The following is a 15726-nucleotide window of genomic DNA, read 5'->3' on the forward strand; positions in this document are numbered from 1 at the left end:
TTGAAGTTAAAAACCTGTGTGCAGCAATGCCCCCAGAACCCTCAGTACTTAAGCCCCATCGAGATCCAGTGATGTACACAACAGGCTTGGCTGTCCCGGGTCTCTGCCTTCTCATTGGCTCAGACAAGTGGGAGCCATTGGTTCCTGCTGCTATCAATCACAGCCAGTCAGCCAATGAGGGGGCAGGGCCAAGCCATGGCTCCACGTGTGAATGGGCACGTGCACAGCGGGTGCCCGCATAGGAAGCAGCTTGCTATGGGAACACCCACCGGGAGAGCCTGCAGGGGACCTTAGAAGAGGAGGATCCAGGCTGCTCTGTGCAAAATTACTAAACGGAGCAGGTAAGTATAACGTTTATTTTACAAAGAAAAAAAAATTAACGTTTAGTATTGCTTTAAGAGTGCGCTTTTTAAGAGTACTCCACCTGTCTTCAAAAGTTGCTGCAGGCAGGAAATGTTTGGGCCTTAAAGTGATATTCAAGTCAAATACCAAATACAAAATGTATTGCAGCTCATCACTTCAGAAGATTACTTCAGAAGAAACGTTGCATGTCTCTTCTGCAATAAAAAGCCTTCTTGGTCACAGGGAGTTATTTATGTAGACAAAGGTGTAACATTTGGAAGGAACTACATTTTAACAAATGCCAAGGTTAAGTTGAGTGGACGCTTAGTTTAATTGGCAAGCTAAACATTTTCCTGCTCCCATATGAAAATTTCAGTTCATTTAATTTATAATGTACTGTATGTTGTTCAAGCTGGTATTCTACAATCCATAGGTTCTGTAAGAGCTAATGAAGGTAAAAGCAAGGGTTCGAATCTTTTTCTCATTTTAAATTAAAATTATTTCTGTGAAGTTTAAAGCTTCATAATGAGCGATTTTGAATATTTAGTATGGTCCGTTGTTCACTCTGAGCTGTTGACTTTCAATCCAGTAGAAATCTTTGTTACATCGTAACTGCAATGACTAATACTGAATTGATGGGTGATGCAGAAAATGGGAAGGAATTAAATCAGGCTATGGTCTGGTGAACCCAGAATAATATTGGTTCTGGATTCTCAGACTACATATCTATGTAAGGAAGTGTATGCATTTTTTACCTTGACTTGCCTATCCTTTGCTCCTATTTACATCTTGCTAATACGCTCACATCCTTACAGCAACTAGAGTTCTCTCTCAATATCTGTTAATGCCTTTTAACTCCAACATATGCCCTTACTAGCTAACTCTGCATAAAACAGAATTGATCTCACTCATAGTGCACTCTTTATGTAAAAGGTCCTCTTATTCAAAATATATACAGTTTCTAGCTCTCCTAAGCCATTGCTTTTACTGAGTGAAGGAAAAATGAGCTCAGGATTTAGGTAGGCTTATGGATGAGCAGTGGTTAAAGGCACTACAGAGTGCCTCAGATGATATCTGAGGCTTACACTGTTATTTTTCCTACATAGAAATGTATCTGTTTGCATACAGATTCTCTATTGTGCTAAAGATACCCCTCAGGACAGGGGGATTTTGTTTTTGGAGATGCCTTCAATTGGTATGATACTGGCATGATGTATTTCCTACAAGTAATCACTTTTTGGCTACATTGTTCTTCTGATCCATACATGGGTCTGTTCAGCATTTTGGAACACCCCTATGATGACCCTCACCTGGGAACAGCAGTGACCAAAATCTTGTGTTTGGCTCTGAAAGCTTTTAGTTGGTAGAAAAGGGAAACCCCATTTTACCATTTAGAACGCTTATCCTACGACTGCAGAGAATTTGCAAATCTAAGATGTAGCAGGGGAGGTTTGGTGAAACAGCTGTTGCACTACCAGCCTTCATAATTAAATCTTGGGGGTTTACAGCCCCCAGAGTATATAGCTGATCTGTTGCTCCTTATCCTACCCTTCTGGCACCTCTTCCATTTATAATCACTAAAATAATGGACACTCATACCACAATTCGTATGTAATCACAAAGCGGATCCTATTGCTTGTATATGCTCATAACTGTAAGCCCTCACGCACACTTGACGTTTTTACAGCTGCTGTTTTTGGCGTTTGACATTTTTTTTTTTTCTACAGTCAAAACTCCCCAGCATGTTATCCTATGTGTCCATGCACACCTAGGCTGTAATCAACTTTTTTTGGCAGGGAAAAAGAAAAACCCAACACCAGTGCTTCTAGAGGACTTTTTAGCTGTAAAAACGCTCCAACACGGTAAAATGCCACAAACCGGCATTTTTGGATGTTTAAGCCCAAAAAATTTTTTGGGGGTTAAAACCGCTGCAAACAGCTAAATGCTTTAAAAAAAAAAAAAAAAAACTGAAACTTGCGGGTTTTTTTTTTTTTTTTTGTTCTCATGACTACACAGCTAACGTTACCAGCGTTATCTGTTTACTGATGTATTGTTCTTTAAGCCCTGGTTCACACTGGTGTGATTTGACCGTTCCAAATTCTATGACAAGTCTGCCTGCAGCAGTCCATATCCCCACAACTCATATCAGAATATGAAAGGCTCCTGCACTACTTTTTGCCAATTTCATTGCGACTTCTGTTATGGCGTCGCAAGCTGCAATGATATCGGCAGTGCGAATTGTACTGATGTGCGGCTTTGCAATTTGTGTGAACTAGGACTTAAGCTGAGCTTGCAGTCCATACAAGCTATGTCTGTAATCCATAGAATAAAGACAGCAATTCTAATACTTCACTGTAAGTCACGTTGCTTTGTCCCGTTCTGTATCTGTTCTGTTCTTTCTGTAACCACATAAATTGAGATCATTCTTCAGTTTTCATGTTTATGTATTTTCCACAGGCACAAATGAAGGATTACCAGAGAGAGTTGGAGGATACAAGAGCATCCAGAGATGACATTTTGAGTCAGTCGAAAGAGAATGAGAAGAAACTTAAGGGTCTGGAAGCAGAGATGATCCATATGCAGGAAGTAATGCATCGCTATATATTCATTTATCACTTTTGAAAGATAAATTGACTAAAATTTAGTTTATGCAATTGTCCATTTTAATTTGGGTAAAGTATAACCTTTTATCTTAGTTTACATGGCACAATATTTGAACATCTTTAATTTTAACAATATAGAACACCGGAACTCATTGAGGTTTAAAGATACCAAGATTAATGGAAAAGTAAAGCCAAAGTTATATTTGGCTATACTTCTACTGCATTCACAGTAGTGCAGTTCGTTCTGCACTCCTGTGACCAGTTTAGTCAACAGCAGGCTAAAGTCCATTCTCAGCTGACGTCAGTCAGTCGATCCAGTCTCTGAAAAGATCCCAGACGTATAGTCGGGATCCACCCAGAAGCCTGGGCCAGCACCTGGCTCAGCTTCTCTGATCCGCCAGGAGCCTGAGCCCAACCTCTCCTTCCCTATCCACAGCCCAGCACTCCAGTGAGTGCTGGAGGGGCAGAGCAGAGAGCTGGAGATAGTCACAGCTCTCTGCTCAGTTCTCCCCTCCGCTCTGAGTAATCAGCTGTGTTTGATCGCACAGTTCCCACTGCTGAGCTGGCAGGGGACGCCGCCTAGGTGAGTATAAACGTTTAAGTCCATACTTCGATTTTTAACTGTGTGCTAAACATAAACTAGCAAGCACCTTGTAATCTTTCATACACTGGATTTCCAGCAACTGTGTTCAGTTTCTAAAGTGAAATTCACTCCGGATACCGCTAAGTCTTTCCAATTCATGTTTTATAGGAACTTGCTGCTGCAGAACGTTCCAAACGCCAAGCTCAGCAGGAGAGAGATGAACTGGCGGATGAGATTGCAAACAGCAGTGGCAAAGGGTATGACTGCAAATAATTTCCACCATAAGCATATACACTTTAGTAGGACCATTATAGGGTTAGTTCGCCTTTACTGACCCTTTGCAAAAAAAACCTCCATGTGTGTTGAGGTTAACCGTTTAAACTTTGGAAGATTTTACCCTCTTCATGACCAGGCTATTTTGTGCGATTTACCACTGATACTTTAACTGGCAATTGTGCGGTCATGCAGTGCTGCACCAAAACGTAATGTATTTAAGACCGTAAATTAAAAGTTTGTGTATATATTTTTTTATTGAATGTTTTCTAGCAAAAGAAAATTTCTTAAATTTAGGCCAAAATGTATTCTACATGTCTTTGGTTAAAAAAAAAAAAAAAATCCCAATAGGTGTATAATTTGTTCTGAGTGAACGCTAGAACTTTCATGGAAACAGAGACCACTACTTGTGTACCACAAGGCTCTGTACTAGGTCCTGTTCTATTTTAATCTATATGTAAGTGATATGACTAAAGGTATGCTGGGCAAGGTATGTCTTTTTGCTGATAATAAAAAGTGTGTAATAGGGTTCATCTCCCTGGAGGTGTCTGTAACATGGAACATGATTTGGCATTGCTGAAAGGACTGGTCAAAGAAGTGGAAACTGCAGTTCATTGCTTCTAAGGGGGTTGTTTACTAAAACTGGAGGATGGAAAATCTGGTGCAGCTCTGCAGAGAAACCAACCAGCATCCAGGATTTATTGTCAAAGCTGAAGTTAAACTCACTCTTTAGTTTTTGTATCTGTATTTTGGGGATGTTGGCAGTACTCGTTGAGATCACTAGGCTCTTATCTATCTTTTTAAGTCTACAAACTGTGGGATATAAACTGAAATTATATATATATATATATATATATATATATATATATATATATATATATATATATATATATTATATAGATACGGCAATCCTTCTTTCTTTATAGAGCTCCATTTACCAACACGGAGCTCTAGGCTGTGATTTGGCATTGCCAATGTGTGTGTGTGGGTAGATAGATGGTCTACACACCCCTGTTAAAATGTCAGGTTTCTATGATGTAAAAAAAGGGACAAAGATAAATAATTTCAGAACTTTTTCCATCTTTAATGTAACCTATAGACTGTACAACTCCATTGATAAACTGAAATCTTTTAGGTGGGGGTTCAAATATGTACCAACGTCGGCTACAATAGAGGATGCAGGAGCAAGGGTGTGGAAATTTTTGAGAAAAAAAAAAACTTAAATCTGCATCCCAACCTACTTGTCCAGATTTAAAAAAAAAAAAATAAATGTAACCGAAACCGTATTTAAACCTGAGGTGCTTTTAGGAATGTCTGGGGCTTTATGGCGACTTAAACATTTAATTTTTTTAACATTGCGTTGGATATCTCCTCCCCTCCCTGCCTGTCTCCAGCACCGCACCCGGTGACTGGCAGGGAGGGGAGAGACCTTGCAGTGTAATGAGCACCAATTGGGTGCTCCTCAGGAAAGGGGAGTGTCGGGCTTATCCTTTATCCCTTTTGCTGCCAGAGCTGTTTTTTTGCATGTTTTAAAAAATTTTAGGCTTGAAGATTACATGACCCCCAAATATTTAATATTTTAGGCTTGAAGATTACATGACCCCCAAATATTTAATATTTTAGGCTTGAAGATTACATGACCCCCAAATATTTTGTATTTTCTGAAAGAGGCCCTACAGAATAAAATAGTGGTAGTTCAAATTGTTCGTGTTGCATGAAAGTACCGCAAAGGTCTAGGAAATGCTAAATTTCAGTAAAAATATACTTGGGGTAATTTATTGCTTTTTTGTGCCTAAAATTAACTTTTTTTTTTTTTTTTTGGCAAAATATAAAAGATGAGGTTGCACCGAGTAAATATCAAACATGTCAAACCTTAAATTTTGGGTGCACCCGTGAAATGTCGTCAAACTTCAGCACCCTATATTTTCTATAGGTGACCCTTTTAAAGCCCCTTATAGGTCATCAGTATAGTGTTATGGAGGAGGTCTTGTGCTAGAATTATCGCTTTCATTCTGGCAGGCGTGGCAATATGTAATGTGTATCACAAATGTTTTCATGCGTAGGCACCCCAGCGCATGCTTTTACATTTTGTATGTGCATATATGTGGGGGCTTTTTTTTTTTTTTTTTACCCCCCCCCCCCCATCACATAGGGGACAAAGTCCCCTATGTGATGATTTTTGGTGATAGGTTTTCTTGAATACTTTCACCTGACAAGTGAGCCCTGCTGCTTACCCACAGCAGGGCTAAAAGTTTATAAAAAAAAAAAAAACCTGCCCTGCGGATGATACAAATTCAGCATATCAGAGGAGCTACTTTGGCACATAGAGCAGCCTATTTAAGTGAGGTAGTCCTACGTGGCATGCCAAAAATTAAATGTTCCCATGCTTCTCAGTTGTGAGTAAAGCCTCAAAAAAACAAGTGGTGCATGTTAAAAAAAAAAAAAAAAAAAGTACCCTAATTCTACACAAGAGGGACTTCTTGGTCCCACATATGTATGCAGTGTTAGTTTCCTCAATCTTTCAGTTCAGTGCCAATGCTACATATGTTTAAGTCTCATCTTTTGTACGTTTTTGGTCTTTTCAATAAAAAGATTGAAATTTATAAAATTGAATCAAGGCAAATTTTTATTTGTCCTAATTGACAATAGGTTTTGACTAATTTTACAAACTGGTTAAAAAGAAATTTTTGTTTATTTTAAGTAATGTTTTCCAATTCATCTTACTCCATGAATAATACTTTTAATAGGGTCTAAAACAATGCATTACATCTAATGCATAATTTTTCTTTACTCTTGGTATAAAGTTGAACTTCAGGAATGGTTTTTATTGCTTAGTTACATGGGTCCAGCTTGGATCAATGTAAGTGTGCATATCTTCTACTTGAGGGACTGCTGTAGAAGCTGCAAATTAGTGGCCTGCGCTACTCCACTGATTGCTTTGGTCCTGCAAGTCCTGTGCCAGTATGCTGACCATCTTCATAGTGAACGTATGGGGTCGCTCAATAGGCATGCCCACTGTTCGGATTATTAACCCAGGGTATTCTCTGAACAAGGTGAAGCACCCTCTTGTCCAATCAGGGAACTTGTATTCATTGGAAGAAAAAAGTGTGAATGGTGGCAGGGTAAGAAACGCTCTGCGTTCTCTCTGCCAAAAGACATCCACTTGGCACAGGAACCAGAAGACCACAGCAATTACCCTAGTAATGCCAACTACTACAGTGATTGTTTGTCTGCTTTGACAGCGGTAACTTGGGTATGAAATATGCATACTTAACATTGGTCCAAACTGGACACCTTTTACACAATGTAACTATGCAATAAAAAAACACATGGAGCTCAGTATGGAAAAAGCAGTTTATTACTTGTATTGATGTATTTTTATGTTTTCATTCTAGTGCTCTAGCTGTAGAAGAAAAGAGACGTTTGGAATCGCGCATTTCACAGCTTGAAGAAGAACTGGAGGAAGAACAGGGCAATACAGAACTTGTCAATGACAGATTGAGGAAAGCAACACTTCAGGTTTAGTGGATTTCTTTGTGGATATTTACTGCTTCTTTAACGTCGTATAGCTTTTATGGAAAATGTACTCAAAAGTTAAAAAAAAAAAATAAAAAAATTTTGCATTAACCACTTGCCCTCCGGAAGATTTTACCCCCTTCATGACCAGGCCATTTTTTTTGCTAATTGGCACTGTGCTACTTTAACTGACAATTTTTAAACACAAAATAGAGCTTTCTTTTGGTGGTATTTGATCCCCACTGGGTTTTTTAGTTTGTATTAAGTCTTATGGTTGTTAAAAAAAAAAAAAAAAATTCCAAAGAAGTGTATATTTGGTTTGTGTGAAAATTAGTCTACAAACTATGGGATATGTACTGGAATTTATTTTAATACTAGTAATGGGTGGCAATCAGCAACTTCTAGTAGGATTGTGATAGTGTGGCGGGCAATTTGACGTTGGCTGGGAGGTGCACTAATTGATACAGTGATCAGTGCTAATACCATACATGGTCACTGTACTAATGACACTGGCTGAGAAGGGGTAAAGATCTAGGGGCGATCAAATGGTTAAATGTGCCTAACAATTTTTACTGTGTGAACTGTGCTGCTTTTACTAAACTATCTTGTGGTTTTTTGTTTTTTTTTGTTTTTGTCTGTGTACAGTTCCAGTATTTATCAACAGTGGGAACTGTTCTGTGATTCGCTGAGCAGATCAGCAGGTCCCAGCCATCAGTCATTACCTGGGACCCGCTGATTGGCTCCTCAGGAGGGCAAGTGGATAAACTTTTTTTTTTTTTTTTCTGTTTAGATTGACCAGTTGAACACTGATCTGAATGCAGAGCGCAGCAATGCTCAGAAAAACGAAAATGCTCGCCAGCAAATGGATCGCCAGAATAAAGAGTTGAAAACTAAGCTTCAGGAGTTGGAGGGATCCGTTAAATCTAAGTTTAAATCTTCAATCACTGCATTGGAGGCAAAGATAGCACAACTTGAGGAACAGCTGGATACGGAGACTAAGTATGTATAATGTGGAAGTGGGTAACGTGGATTTGTTTGTATTAAAGTGTAACAATGGACAGAATTAAAAATTACTAAGTCAGTTTTCTTACCTGTTGATCCTGCCAGTAAATCCATTACTTTTCCACTTATGGGAACAGCTCTGAAATAATGCAGCATTGTCCCCCCGACAGTGTGATCTCAGTTGGATGTAGCTTTCATTTGACTTCAGGTGACCTACAGAATAAAGCCCCTCTCTAGCCAACACTCCGTAGCGGCTTGTGTACGGGGGCAGTTTTGACATTTTTCACATATTAGTTTTTTGTATTTTTTTTTTTTTTTTGCTAGAGAATTGCTTAGAACCCCAAAATATTATATATTTTTTTTTTTTTATGCAGAGGCCCTGGAAATGTTCAGGTATAAATACATACACAGATTCATCGTATTTTATAAAAACATTAGGTTTTTTATTGCGACGTATAAATGCCAAACATGTCAAGATTTTAAATTGCACACGCCTGTGAAATGGCGACAAACTGATTCCTTAAATTCATAAGCAACGCTTCAAAAGCCTTTACAGGTTCAGTATTGGTATAGAGATGAGCATGAGCTATGGTGTTAAAATTTTTTGCTCCAACATTCACAGTGATTCCTCAGATGTGTGGTGCAATAATAGTTTACATGTGCATGCTGGATCTTCTTGCTCATTTGCATGTGAGCACAGGGGCACAGGTGTGCTTTTAACATTTTTAAAAACATTTATATTTACTTTTTTTTTTTAATTTAACTTTATTGCTATCAAAAGGGGTAAACAAGCCTCTTCTGGGGTTGGCATTGGAACAATTTTGTCCCAACTGCCACTTTGCTGGAAACCCTAGTCTATATATAAATGTGAATGTGTAAAGTATTCACACTTATTAAACACGCTAATACACTGGCGTGTGTGTATTTCCCCCTCCCCTGTAGCCCAACGTGGCAGATGATCAAATGCAAAGTCTGGTGCCAGTAGCAATTGCAGGGATAAATGGGGAAGGGGAGGACCAAATTGTATAACTGACAAACATTGCTGTATGACGCTTTATCATTGAGGTTGAATACGATGTCTTTCCTAGTAAAGAATCCTATGTCTGTGTCCATTTTTTTATAGGGAAAGACAGAATGCAAGTAAGCAAGTGCGCCGTACAGAGAAAAAACTAAAGGATGTCTTAATGCAGGTGGAGGATGAAAGGCGCAATGCAGAGCAATATAAAGATCAGGTAAGTAATTCATGTTAATTCTGTGGTAAGCAGTTTAATCCTTGTACAGTATTTAAAATATGCATTTTGCTTACCAGGCTGAGAAGAACAATGTTCGAATGAAACAGTTGAAGCGCCAGGTGGAAGAGGCGGAAGAAGAAGCACAGCGTGCCAATGCAATGCGCCGCAAACTGCAGCGTGAACTTGAGGATGCCACAGAGACAGCAGAAACCATGAATCGGGAGGTTAACACTCTTAAGAGCAAGCTTCGGTAAGTCCTTGCTTAAATTACAACAGACTTGCTCTTCAAACTTTAGCCAGCTTTAAAAGCATAACTGCAATGTACCAAGAGTGATGTATCAGTCTTGAGATGTTATGATAACCCGATATCTTCTGCAGTACTAGAAACAACCTGATATCTTCTGCAGTACTAGAAACAGGCAAAGTATACTTAGACCCTGGGTTAAAGACTTGTACCTGTAGTTGATTGGGCACTGGCAAGCTTTTAATGGTATGCCCAATGAGTGCCTTGTCTATAACCCTACTTCACTCCTTTTTTGTGTTTCAAGGTGATGGACCTCTCATTTGTGGAGAAATCACTCTTGGCTTAACAAGTTTATTTTTCTTTGTCTTAAAAGGCAGTGAAGTTGATGAGGGGAAAAAAAAATCAAATACCACCAGTAGAAATAGTGCATCTGTATTGGCATAACCTCAGTAAACCTTGGGAGCTGTATCTGGGCCCTGTGGTATTGCTTTATGCCCTGAAACCTGCATGGGCACTCACCTTTGCGCTTAGTACAAGGCACGTAGCCAGCCACAGAGTGCTATACACAGGCCCAGGGTTGCAGTCCATCCCTATGGAACCCAGTCTCTGTAGACCTCTTCAAGGGTATGCCCACCAAGCGGGGCAAAGCCTGGACTTTATATACAGTTCAGCATCGTGAACAGATCAGTCAGTCACCCTGTATGCTTCTGATTCTAACCCTGACTGTAAAAGACTGGGGTGATATTTCAGTTGTGTTTACTACAGTGTAAAGTTTCCAAGTATAGTGTTAAAACTCAACCACTCAGCTTGTGGATGTTGTAGCTTGTGGCTGTTGTAGGTGGATGACCTAGTGACCTCACACCATAGGTTGTCTATTTTACTGCCACTTCCACCTAGATTCCATTTATAAAGATAATTTGGCACTTCCTCCCACCCTTTTGCTACGAGGAGACGCTACAGAATGTTCTACACCCAGGTTGCTGCATTCTCCTAGACTCACCCTATATTCTATACCCTACTCGGTGCGTACCCCACAGGGGAATATCCCCACACAGCTCTAATGGAAACTAGATGAAAGAGAGCCATCTCAAAACTGCAGTCATGCTGCCAAAAGCACACTCAACACTCAGTTTGAGTGGCAATGTGCTACCAGTGCAGGAGCCGGCTCGAACCCTGGCCTTTAGATTCAGTATTAACTCTGTTTCAGGCCCACAAAAAGTCTATTTGAGAAAAGCAGAATATTCTGCATCTGGCACAAATTCAGGGACAAATGACTGCTTTAATACAACCATCTTTGCCCAGGGCTCAAAAACGCCACACTTCTACTCCCATACTTATAGTTGGTAAGTTTGAAAGACACTAGTCCATCCAATTCAAGCTAATGTAGGTATGTTTATATCAAAAGCGTTTCCCATATCCCTGTATACTGCGTTTGTTAGGATGCCCATCTAAGATTTTTCAATTATCTATACTTTCCACTGATTGTTGAAGGGAGTTTCATATCCTTACTGCACTCAGCCACTGAATGAAGTTGGAGGAGAAGCCGTGCATACAGGGTTCTTAACTGTGTGTCCTCATAAGCTACCAGAGAATGAATAGTTTTCTCCCATTTCTCTACTTGAGTCTGATCCCAAAAAATGCTGCCCTAGATGAGGCAGACACAGAAGGGAAATGAAGAGGACATAGAAGATAGTACTGGCGTTTTTCAAAGATTGCGTAAAGCTCCCTCTTCAATTTTGCGGTAATATGCTTATTAATGTGAGAAATTCCACTGCTGCCATCTGCAAAATCCTTGGTTAGCTGTGCCTCTTTGGGTGTAAAGAGACCTGCAAAATCATTCCCTATTCATGAAAAGATTGTGCAATCTATGACAGTTGTATTACTCCAGAAAGGCTTTTCACTCCCCCAAAATCTTTGCCAAATTCTATTAATTGGAAAAAGAATTCACAAAGTGGTCTGTTCTGTGGTGCATCCTGCCAGCTGTGTCTTCAGCATCTCACTGTACCTATTAATGTTTCTTCTTTCAAAGATTCTGTATATGGACCGCTTGAGATGCTCTTAAAGGTGTGGAAAGTTCCCCGCATGCCATTTTAAAGAAGACCTCTTTGGAGAGGCACTTGACCAGTTCATCAGATGTCACAGGAGAAAAGGTTTTACTTGCACAGCAGACTGTTCCCAACCTCTCCTGGAGTCAACCAAAAACTGGCCAAGGACAGTCAAATTTGCAAAATGCCATGGACCATGTCTTGTCCCAGGCAGTAGTTGTGCCAGTATCCCCATAAGATTGGTTTAAAGGATTTTATTTAAACCGGTTCATGGTACCAAGCCCAGAGAGGGTATTTGTCCTATTCTGGACTTGGTGTATTTCCACTTTTGCAGCCAAATCGGGATAAAGCCTACTTTGTTACATGCACCAGTTCACATAGCATAAATTAAAATTTTAAAATTGCAGCTGACCTTTTTTTAATGCTCTATTTTGGACACTCCTAGCATGTAATAAATCCTAGGTAGTTTGAGGGGGCTGGGAGCGGTTTGCTATAATTAACCCCATCTGTTATAGTAATGAGGACTGACCTAAGACAGGCTCATTCTAAAGTGTTTTTTTATTTAAAAAAAAAAAAAAAAACTAACAAAAAAAACTTGCAGTCGGCCTTCTCATGAAACAGCTAAAAGGTAGAGGTTGGGAAAAAATTTGGAAATGCCAGGTAAATGAAATTGTTACCTAATAGGGTGATGGAACGCCTTTGGCATCCAAGACTGCCTGAATTCTCCTGGGAATTGACAAATGTAAGTCTTGGATGGTGGATAATGGAATCTGATACCGCTATTCATGCAAAAATCGTTCCAGTTCTCGCAGAGACTCCAAAGGCGGAAAATGAGCTGGCACCTTGTTGACCATGGTGGCTCTATAATATTGAGGTCTGGCAACTGTGGTGCCCAGGGAAGGTGCGAGACTTTGTATGCATGCTGATCAAACCATGATTTGATAACACCAGCTGTATGAATCCGGAGCATTATCATAGTAAATTGTGCTGTCTTCAGGGAAACCATGTCTGCACCATGGGGTGCAAATGGTTGCCCAAAATTTTTGTACATAGTCGCTGCCAGTGACTCTACCTTTTCAGGGTGAAGATGGGGCCTGCAGAATACAAAGATATGGCTGCCCAAACCATGATTGTGCTGCCATCATGCTTTACCATTGGCAAAAGACAGCTCTGGCCGTAAGCTTGGGACAGTGCTTGCCACACACAAACGCGTCTGGTTGAGAACAGTGTGAAGCTCAATCGGATCATATTTGTCTTATTGATAGTCTGATTTATGGGTGTTCCGCGACTGTTCTTCTGAGCATCAATATTGGTCACCAGTGGTTTGGCAATTGCAGCTCGCCTGTGAATGTTTTGCTTATGGAGTTCCCTCTACACAGTTTTTGTGGACACATGCTTTTGGAAGACTGGGATTGAGCTCTGCACAGGATTGTGACCCAGAAGAAAATAACTGCTGCAAACGGGACTGCAATGTCCTTTGTCTTGTCAGTAGACCACATTGTGCTAATCAGACTGTCTTCTCAAACTGTATATGCCATCATAACCTGTGATACTGTACTTCACGACACCGCAAATTGGCAGCTTCAGTCACAGGCACCAGCTAAGCGAGCAGCAACAATTTGCAATCTTTGAAGCTCAGTAAGCGCTGACGTGACTCCATATTACTAGCTGCACATAGTGAAAGTGAGGCTTCCCACCTGTTAGCTAGGTGTCTCACAAAGTGGAAGCAAAAGAATGCATCACTTCCACTTTCGATGCAAAACATGTCAACACTTTAATATTTAAACCTTTTTTAGGCCTGATGTGTGAATGGGAACACATAACAAACAGTGGGGTTTTCTCAAATTTGACTGCAAAAGTGGAAATACGATTACATGATTTCACATGTAATCCTCTACCAGCGCTAGTCTTTAAAGCTAGAATGCTTGATCTAATCCTGGACATGTCACAAGCAAATGTTTTCCTCTCAGGAAAAAAATTCTCTCAGTTCCCATACTTAAATTTAATTGAACTCTCCAACGTAACATCTTTTCAATCCAGAACAAGCTTATTCCTTCTCTTGACTTACTCATGCTACTGTCTGGCGAAGCAAGAAATTCCCTAACTTGGTGGATCTCAATCCAGTACGAACAATAAGGAAGTCTGTCTTTATCACTGGAAGGTGATGACAGATGCAAATCATTCAGGCTGGGTAGAAGTGTTCCAGTCCCCCATGGTCCTTGGAATATAGTTGCCTGTGGAATACAAACTCCTTTTCAACATACTGGAGTTCAGAGCAGTTTGGATGGCTCTGCAAAACTGGATCCCCACTTCCGTTTGGAAACACAATCGGTGCAGTCAGTCAACCCCATGGCTGTGGTTTTACATCAACCTCCAAGGATGCACCAAGTCTTGCAGCCTTGAAGGAAGTAAATCAGAATCTCATGGATGGAAATGCTCTGTCCAATGGTCTCTTCAGTCCACATCATAGGAGTGGAAAGTGAACTACTTCAGTAGACACTGCCTGGATCAAGGGTAATGTGCCCTTCATACATATTCAATCTGACATGTCAGAAATGGGAGGGGGGCTAAGGATGTAGCTATCCTAGCCTCCAGATTCAATCACAAACTACCTCTCTGCGTAGCCAGGACATATTCTAAAGCACTAGCCTTGGGTGCCTTGAAAATTTCCTGGTCTCTGAGCAGACGAGGCATAATTTTCACTGAAGGGAAGGCATAGATTAGCCTAAACCGGGTGTCGGCAACCCGCGGCTCCGGAGCCGCATGCGGCTCTTTTTCACCTTTCCTGCGGCTCCGGAGCACACTGCCCACCAGGTGACAGGCAATAGGGTCGGCAAGCCGCGGCTCTTTTAATGCAGCTCTTCTATGTGCCGGGCGCCTGCTCCCCTCCCTCCTCCAAACATTGGCTGTCAGGATGTAGGCGGGGCAGCGTGACGAACTCCTCTCCTCTCACAGTCCGCCCTTAAGACCAGAACGGCGCGGGAACACAGCTAGAGGAACGCGCGGAGCAAAGGTAAGTGAATTGACACAATATGGGGAATGAATTACTATAGGGGGGATGAATTACTATGGGGGATGAATTACTATGGGGGATGAATTACTATATGGGGGATGTATTACTATATGGGGGATGTATTACTATATGGGGGATGTATTACTATATGGGGGATGAAATACTATAGGGGGGATGAAATACTATAGGGGGGATGAAATACTATAGGGGGGATGAAATACTATAGGGGGGATGAAATACTATAGGGGGGATGAAATACTATAGGGGGGATGAAATACTATAGGGGGGATGAAATACTATAGGGGGGATGAAATACTATAGGGGGGATGAAATACTATAGGGGGGATGAATTACTATATGGGGGATGAATTACTATGGGGGATGAATTACTATGGGGGATGAATTAATTACTATATGGGGGATGAATTACTATGGGGGATGAATTACTATGGGGGATGAATTACTATGGGGGATGTATTACTATATGGGGGATGAATTACTATATGGGGGATGAATTACTATATGGGGGATGAATTACTATATGGGGGATGAATTACTATATGGGGGATGAATTACTATATGGGGGATGAATTACTATATGGGGGATGAATTACTATATGGGGGATGAATTACTATATGGGGGATGAATTACTATATGGGGGATGAATTACTATATGGGGGATGAATTACTATATGGGGGATGAATTACTATGGGGGATGAATTAATTACTATATGGGGGATGAATTACTATAGGGGGGATGAATTACTATAGGGGGGATGAATTACTATAGGGGGGATGAATTACTATAGGGGGGATGAATTACTATATGGGGGATGAATTACTATATGGGGGATGTATTACTATGGGGGAT

General features: G+C 40.6%; 1 protein-coding gene across 1 annotated transcript in view; it reads left to right on the forward strand.

Moving 5' to 3' along the window:
• The window catches only part of LOC149449871 (myosin-9), an 88074-nt gene that overhangs the window by 67930 nt on the left and 4418 nt on the right, over positions 1–15726 (forward strand). Inside the window, exons 32-37 of the mRNA XM_089692607.1 lie at positions 2800–2928; positions 3697–3785; positions 7197–7320; positions 8108–8316; positions 9443–9551; positions 9629–9801. Coding sequence (XP_089548733.1) covers positions 2800–2928; positions 3697–3785; positions 7197–7320; positions 8108–8316; positions 9443–9551; positions 9629–9801 — 833 coding nt within the window. The remainder of the gene's footprint in view (positions 1–2799; positions 2929–3696; positions 3786–7196; positions 7321–8107; positions 8317–9442; positions 9552–9628; positions 9802–15726) is intronic.

The sequence above is a fragment of the Staurois parvus genome, unplaced genomic scaffold (genome assembly GCF_062004578.1).
Source record: "Staurois parvus isolate SC_StPar_1 unplaced genomic scaffold, SC_StPar_1.0 ptg000597l, whole genome shotgun sequence".
Lineage (NCBI taxonomy): Eukaryota > Metazoa > Chordata > Amphibia > Anura > Ranidae > Staurois > Staurois parvus.